Genomic DNA, 7,477 nt, shown 5'->3' on the forward strand with positions numbered 1-7,477 from the left:
AACGGCCAACACGTTCAGTTTACAGAATAAAAAAAAGTCTGTTGTTTCAAAGCAGTATTACTGTGCCCATTGAGGTTTTTTTTTTTTTTTTTTTGCGTAAACTATGCAAAAATTATCCTGATGCATGCTCAATAATCCAGGTAGAAAAATATATGACACAAGACTTGCTTTAAAGAATTCAGTGTGGCCCTCAGGAGACACAATGTTGTTACTTGGGCCCACGATGTCGCCGCGTGAAAGCAGGCCCATCCCCGCCCTCCCTCCTGGCACACACGTGTTGGACCCTGACTTGAACGCAGTCGTCACAGTTCACCTTGCAGCACCAGTGGAACTTGCAGTTGCAGCTGCTCACCACCTCCACGCGCTTCGTCTCCACTTTCAGGCCGCAGTCACTGCACAGCCTGCGGCAGCTCCTTCTCTCCCACTGGGTCAGGCTGTCTGCGTGCTTCAGACACTCCCGGCCCTCCGTGCCGTGGAGCCCAAGACTGCCGTTCCTCCTGCAGTAATCCGGAGACTTCTCTAAGTAGATCAGCTCGGTCTGAGCGATGCTGCTGAACGTGTCCATGATGGCTCCTCCTCGGCTGTCCGCGCTGTTTCCGGCCCTCTGCCGCTTTCTGTCGACGTTCAGTTTTTGAGCGCGATTGTACTTGATTTTTAAGAAATCGCCGATTTCTCTAAAACTGGACAGCTGCATCCAGCAGGTCTGGATGCTGCAGCTCTCAGACATGCCGTGGCATCTGCAGATCCTCTTCATCGTTGCCTTCACAGCCTGACGGAAACAGAAGTGAAAAGGATGTTCTGAAGTGGAGTTCTGTGAAAAGGTTCTGAACAGTTGACATGTTAACTGTCGTAGACATGTCACTGAACGTTTCTCAATGAAAGAAACTGGTCCAGATGACACGATTTATGTGATATATCAATTTATGCTGTTTTATAATACTGCCATCAGTTTCGTGTGACATGTGATTTACAAGGACTGGTTATTTTCCAGTTCAAACAGCAGCATTAGCAGCAGCCTGGGGTCAGATCTGATGGAAATTTAAAATATTTCTGACAAATAGAATAAACAGTTTTTTTTTTTTCTTATTTGACAAGCGTTGCTTTAAGTCCATCTACTTTGATCTTGTTCAGAACAGCTGTTCGCTCATTAGTCTGGTCAGAGTTGAACAATTTCTCTAAACTCAAGTCGTTCAGAAAACTTTCTAGCTCTGTGGTTCTCAAACGGGGGTTCCTGGATCCGGGGGGGGGACAGTGAGCCAGTGTTTGGGGGTCCGAAAAAAAAAGTGAATATTTTTATTTTACAAGCACATGTTTAACAACTGGCAGCACGGCGACGCAACTGGTAGAGCTGCTGCCTCTCAGTGAGCAGGTCCTTGGTTCAAACCCCGGTCCAGGGGCCTTTCTGGGTGGAGTTTGCATGTTCTCTCCGTGCATGCGTGGGTTTTCTCCGGGTACTCCAGTTTCCACCCACAGACCAAAAACATGCATGTTAGGCTGATTGGTAACTCTAAATTGTCCCTAGGTGTGAATGAGAGAGTGAATGGTTGTTTGTCTCGTTTGTCTCTATGTGTCTCTGTGATGGACTTGCGACCCGTCCAGAGTGTCCCCCGCCCCTCACACAGTGATTGCTGGACATGGACACCAGCGACCCCCGTGACCCAAAATGGATGAAGCGGGTAAAGATAATGGATGGATGGATGTTTAACAACTCATTAAATTGCACCAAAATGCAGGAAATCACATTTACTTTATTCAAAATTTTCTGGGAGAGTACCCCACCCCCCTATTTGTGTTCCAGGATCAATTTATAGATTAAGCTCTGTTACTTGGTCTGACTAGTGCTGTTATGATTCTGTTCCTTTTAATGTAATAAAAGTTTCTGTAATAATTTGAAAACATGGCAATACATTTATGTTTGTTATGTGAATAGGTAAAATTGTAAAGTGTTTTTTGATTCTGTTAATTTTCTCAAAACTATTTGTGGAAGTTGGAAAAAAAAGTTAATTAATTGTGTCATGATTGAAAAATACCACGTTTAAAAGTACAAAAAAAAATTATTAACACTATTAAAGAACGGGTCTCAAGTATTTATGTTACACAAATACTTCCATTGCATTAAAGAGACAAACTGAAGAAAATTATTTAATAAAAATGAGGGGGTTCCTGAAACTTTTTCTCCCTTGTAAGGGGTCCCTGAACCCAAAAAGTTTGAGAACCTCCTGTTGCTAAGATGTGAATTCTTCAAGCCTGCACCGAACCCCATTTTTAAATAATCGACATGTCCCTTTAATCCCAGCTGGGCTACACCGTGTGACTGTAAAGGGCCCTCGGATGAGAAGGTTCCTACATGGCGTCCTGCTGCGTTGTTGTGCAGGTTGACTGCGGCCCTGGAGTCCTGTCCCGTCTCCAGCGCGTCCACGTACTGTTTGGAAATCCTCTCCCCAAAATCCACATTATCGCTGCAGCCCCCCCACAACCACCCGCGGCCGCCTGCACACAACATCAATCACTTTAACCTTTTCTTATAAACAGGGAAGTATCTATAAAACGTATAGATGGAAGATTAAAAAGAAAACAACAACAAAAAAACAAAAAAACAACGCGTCAGTCTCACCAGTTCTGCCATGGTTTGACTGGTCGCAGCCACAGTTCTGCAGGTCTCCCAGACTGCAGTTCCTGGTCAGAGTGAACATGACTCCTGCTGCACTGATGGCGTGGACAAAAGACGTCTCTCTGGTGGCTGACGATGAGGAAGACACTGATGAAGCTCTTAACAATAAAGCATATGGTGCACTACATGTGTTGTGCGCACTGGAAACGCATTCAGTTTGTCCTTCAGTTCTAAAAACTTCCAACCTCTTCTCAGTCCTCTGAGCTGCATGGAGCTGTCCGGGCAGTTCCATCTGTCCCAGGAGAACTGGTGTTTGCACTCTGCAGCCCCACTCTGCGTCCCCACCTGCACGCTTCTGGCATAGGGGAGGTAGGCCTGCAAACAGACAGGAAGGTGCGTTTATAACATCACTTCAAATTTCTGCTAAAATAATACGAGTAAGTTACCTTTGGTCCTGTCATAAGAAAGTTGCTGGCCACCCTGAAGACAAAAAAAGTAATTACATTTATATTTGTTTTAAGTGGAAAGAAAATGCGCACAAAGTGGATCTTACCAAGCGTGTCCTGTTTTCAGCAGCAGCAGGAGACAAAACAATGAACGCATCATTTTTTTAATTTTTTTTTTTTTTTGCGGTCTGATTTCGGTGCTTTGGCTCCGTGAGCTGGAACTCCCTTCCTTTATGTGAGCAAGGAACTAATGGAGCTCTTGTGCTTTTGTTCCTGACGCGCTGATTGGTGAGCCGCGGAAGAAACGCCTATATGCGCACTTCAAAAGGACGCAGCTCTGCGCCCCTGCGGCTGGATTAACCACCGCCGGGCACCAACAGACACATGAAGGAATCAAAATGACACATCTAACGGAGTCGTACGAGCTGTAAGAAAAAAAATATTTATTAGCTATCACTTGGGGGAAAAAACAACGAGACACAAACATAACATGACTGGTTGATAGAGTCCGGTCTTAAAGCGTAAAAAGTGCAATAAAAAGTTCTGGCAGTTTAAGATTCATCATCCATTAACAGTCAGTATAAAATATTTAATCAGTCCTGGCGCACCAGCTGCTTCCACATATGTTGCTGCCTTTTTTGCGCGCGCGCGCAGTAATATTTGGTGACCACCTGTGCGCATTTGTCGCACTTGACGGTGCAGCACCAGTAGAACTTGCAGTTGCAGCTGCTGGCGACCTCGGTGCGCTTCCTGTCCACTCCCAGGCCGCACTGCTGGCACAGCCTGCTGCAGCTCCTCCTCTCCCACTGCGACGCGTTGGTCCTGTCGCCCCTAAGACACTCCCGCCCCTCAGTGCCCTGCACCCCCAGGCTCTGGTTCTTCACGCAGTAGTTTGGAGAGTCCTCCAGGTAAACAAGCTCCGTTCGCGAGATGCTCCGGAGCGCGAGCGCTGTGGCCGCTCTGCTGTGCGCGCTGTTCCCGGCCCTCGCCGGCTTCTTATCCAGCTCCAGCTTCCTGGCGTGTTTGTGCTTCATCTTCAGGAGGTTTCCCACCTCTCCGAAGCCGGCCAGTTGCATCCAGCAAGTCTGGATGGTGCAGCTCCCTGACACCCCGTGACATTTACAGCTTCTCCTCATGGTGGCTTTGACTGCCTGACAAGAAAGTCGCAGTGTTACTTGAGAATGTGCGCTCTTGTCAGTTTCACTCAGCACGCACTTTGTGCGTAAAAGTTGCTTTGCGCATAAACTACGAGTACTACTGAGTTATTTTAGGTAAAAATATGTATTTTAAATTATGACTATCACTTATTTGTATCTTACCAGCCTGCCCGCCTCGTTGTTGTGGAGGTTGACTGCTGCGCGTGCATCCTGTCCATTTTCCAGCCCGTCCACGAAGTGTCTGGAGAGCTTTTCTCCAAACGCAACATTGTCACTGCAGCCTCCCCAAATCCACCCTCTACCACCTGAAATAATGACAATACAAACAACAGTAAACACGATGTACGCACATATGTTAACACTTGGATCCAGGTGACGCGCACCTGTCTGACCAGTCCTGGAGTCATCGCAGCCGCAGTTGTCAAAGTCTCCCAAACTGCAGTTCTTGGTGAGTGTGTACATCACCCCGGCTGCGCTGATAGCGTGGACAAAAGATGTCTCCCTTGTGGCTACAAAAAAAATAAAATAAATAAATAAATAAATAAATTCCATTTGCTCAGTTTTGGCGCATAAATGCGTAAAGGCTCAGATGGCGATTACGCACAAATCTAACATGAACACTGTTGCATGAAATCTTTTAGAGTCAGCGTGGCTCAAGAAAACAAATCTTACCACTTCGTAGGCCGTTGTGTGTGGATAACTGGAGCGTGCTCTCTGGACAGTTCCACCTCTCCAAAACGAATTGGTGTTTGCACTCCTTCATTCCATTCTGTGCGCCTGCCCGCACGCTGCTGAGATAACCCAGAGACACCTTGAAAGAGGAAAGAAAATGTGAAGTTTTTTTTCCCCCCACGCGTTTAGAAATAAAAACATATCCATGAACTCTGGTGAACTGGATATAAATTACGAGCAGTTGGATAAAATATTACGCGCGACATTTTTTCCATAATCACCACTGTGGTTACCTTTGGGCCAGTCATCAGGAAGTTATTCACTGTCCTGTTGAGAGGGAAAAAAAGACAAAATGAACGAAACTGGCAGAGACACACTTTTAAAGTGAATTCATCCTTTTGCCAACAACACACCAAGCTGATGCCAACTGCATGAAGGCGGACACAGCCAGGGCTTGGAGGACGTTCTGTGGTTCCATAGCTGCAGTCTGAGTGGAGGCCCGTTTGCTCCTTTCCAGAGGTTCAGGAGGACCTCTTCTCCACCCCCACCCTATTTCAAGCTGGTGATATGGCCGTGCCTCTTTGACAGGCAGATCTTTGTCCCGCAGGTTAACATGGCGCCGTGAAAACGCATCAATGACGACATATTGTCTGCGTCCCCACTGACCAGCAGGAGCGGCTCTGTTGGTGCACTTCAAAGTCTGCTCCATTCACCTGTCGCGCCCAGCTCCTCCTCCCTATATGCTGTTAAATTTACCAAGTTTGTTTAAAGACAGTTCTGTTCACACACAGGGACATCAGATTATCCAGGTGGATATTATATGAATCATCCATGATGAGGACAGCAGAGGCTTCTCTGTTTGGGAAATGGCACCGGTGTCCCACCGGGGCCACAAATCAACTACAAAGCCCCCAAGCCTTTTTTTTTTCCTTCTTCTTCTTCTTCATGTTTGACACATAGTCATGTAAATATCGCCTCACACGTTGGGGAAATTGGCACGGCCATGATAATAGGATAATGGATGTTTTCCTGGGAAACAAGCTGGTGTGAAGAGAGTCCGGAATTTACAAGAACATAAACTGTGAAAGCGCAACGACGTGATGGTTCTGATTTTTATTTGATTTTTTTTAAACTAAAAAGGTTAAAAAAAAAAATAGCGCAGCTAATTCAATTAAAATCACGCGTGATCCTGTGGATGAGCTTGATTTCACGTGGCGTCCAATTGTTGTTCCATGTTTTAAATCACATTTCATTCACTTGTCAAATCCCTTAAAACAACAGATCCACTCAGCGCTGAGGTCCGCCACACAAAGGTGTGTGTGTGTGTGTGTGTGTGTGTGTGTGTGTGTGTGTGTGTGTGTAGGGGTGAGGATAATCCTCACTAAGATAGATATTTATTATTTCCCACATTCGTTTTCAGGCAAGACTGAAAGCAGAGGTGCTCCTGAGCAGGCTCAGAGCTGCTGCAGTTTAAATCAACATGAAGTGCTTGTTAATGGCAGACAATGCTTTTTAATCTGTCTGATCACTCTCATTGAAACTGTTAAAGGTGATGATAAGTTAAGTGGCACGTGTTGAGTTAGCATCACATCATGTCTCTCAAAAGAGCCTAAATTAAGCTACACTTTCTAAATACATTGTTAATAAAGGATCCTTGCAGTGTCGTTTATGGACAGTATTAAAAGCCACCTCAGACACAGCAGGAGGTCCTGAGGAGTGTGGACTTGTGTGGTGAGGACAGCAGGAGGTGCCAGGAGAGGAGACGCCACCAATCTAGAGCTACAATCCGTTTCATGTTATTCCAATTAAAGTCGACTGGTAGGTGAGAAAAACAAGAAAAAAAATACTTTATTCAACTGGAAGATTTCACTGAAACGGTTAAAGTTTTGTTTGGGCAGCACCAAGACTGGGTTTTTAATTGGACACGGATTTTAATCTATTTATTTTTCTGCAGGAGCCAACACGTCGTCATTTAACAACAAAGCTGCTGGTAAAATTATTACCTTTTAAAATTTTGTTTTTGTAATATTAACAACAATAATAATAATATTAATATTGATACTATTACTACTACTACTATTACTACTACTACTACTAATAATAATATAATAATAATAATAATAATAATAATAATAATAATAATAATGAGAACAATAATAAATTGTTTAGTTATAACAAATTTAAAAAGTGGGTAAACACTGGTTTTAATGACATTGATTAACTAATGAATGAACAGGATAAACTTAAAGTTGTTCTATTTGTTGTACTATTACTACTACTACTAATGATAATTATAATAATATAAATAATAATATAACAATAATAATTAATAATAGCATTGATGATGTTAATGTTATTATTATTATTATTATTATTATTAATAACAAAGGCCATGCTCAATAATCCAGGTATACAATCCAACATTTTTTCAGTCAGGTCATCTGGACAATTTCCCTAAGTGTGTGTGAGAGGTTTTCACTAGTGTTTGTGAGAGGTTTTCACTAGTGTGTGTGAGAGGTTTTCACTAGTGTGTGTGAGAGGTTTTCACTAGTGTGTGTGAGAGGTTTTCACTAGTGTGTGTGAGAGGTTTT

The 7,477-nt window shown here is 43.9% G+C and overlaps 2 protein-coding genes across 2 annotated transcripts; both read right to left on the reverse strand.

Moving 5' to 3' along the window:
• Window positions 1-208: 208 nt before the first annotated feature.
• On the reverse strand, window positions 209-3,217 carry LOC119409106 (protein Wnt-8a-like). Its single transcript, XM_037675973.1, has 6 exons — window positions 3,165-3,217; window positions 3,058-3,091; window positions 2,857-2,986; window positions 2,615-2,740; window positions 2,348-2,490; window positions 209-769 (listed from the first exon to the last, which is right to left on the reverse strand). The coding sequence occupies exons 1-6, from the start codon at window positions 3,215-3,217 to the stop codon at window positions 209-211; spliced, it is 1,047 nt and encodes a 348-aa protein (XP_037531901.1).
• A 433-nt stretch (window positions 3,218-3,650) lies between these two features.
• LOC119408284 (protein Wnt-8-like) lies at window positions 3,651-5,364 on the reverse strand. The gene is made up of 6 exons (XM_037675087.1): window positions 5,300-5,364; window positions 5,180-5,213; window positions 4,887-5,025; window positions 4,598-4,723; window positions 4,377-4,519; window positions 3,651-4,208 (listed from the first exon to the last, which is right to left on the reverse strand). Exons 1-6 carry the CDS (start codon window positions 5,362-5,364, stop codon window positions 3,651-3,653), a joined length of 1,065 nt encoding a protein of 354 aa, XP_037531015.1.
• Between the last annotated feature and the right edge of the window lie 2,113 nt (window positions 5,365-7,477).

The sequence above is a fragment of the Nematolebias whitei genome, chromosome 4 (genome assembly GCF_014905685.2).
Source record: "Nematolebias whitei isolate Nwh7 chromosome 4, NemWhi1, whole genome shotgun sequence".
NCBI classification, from domain to species: Eukaryota; Metazoa; Chordata; class Actinopteri; order Cyprinodontiformes; family Rivulidae; genus Nematolebias; species Nematolebias whitei.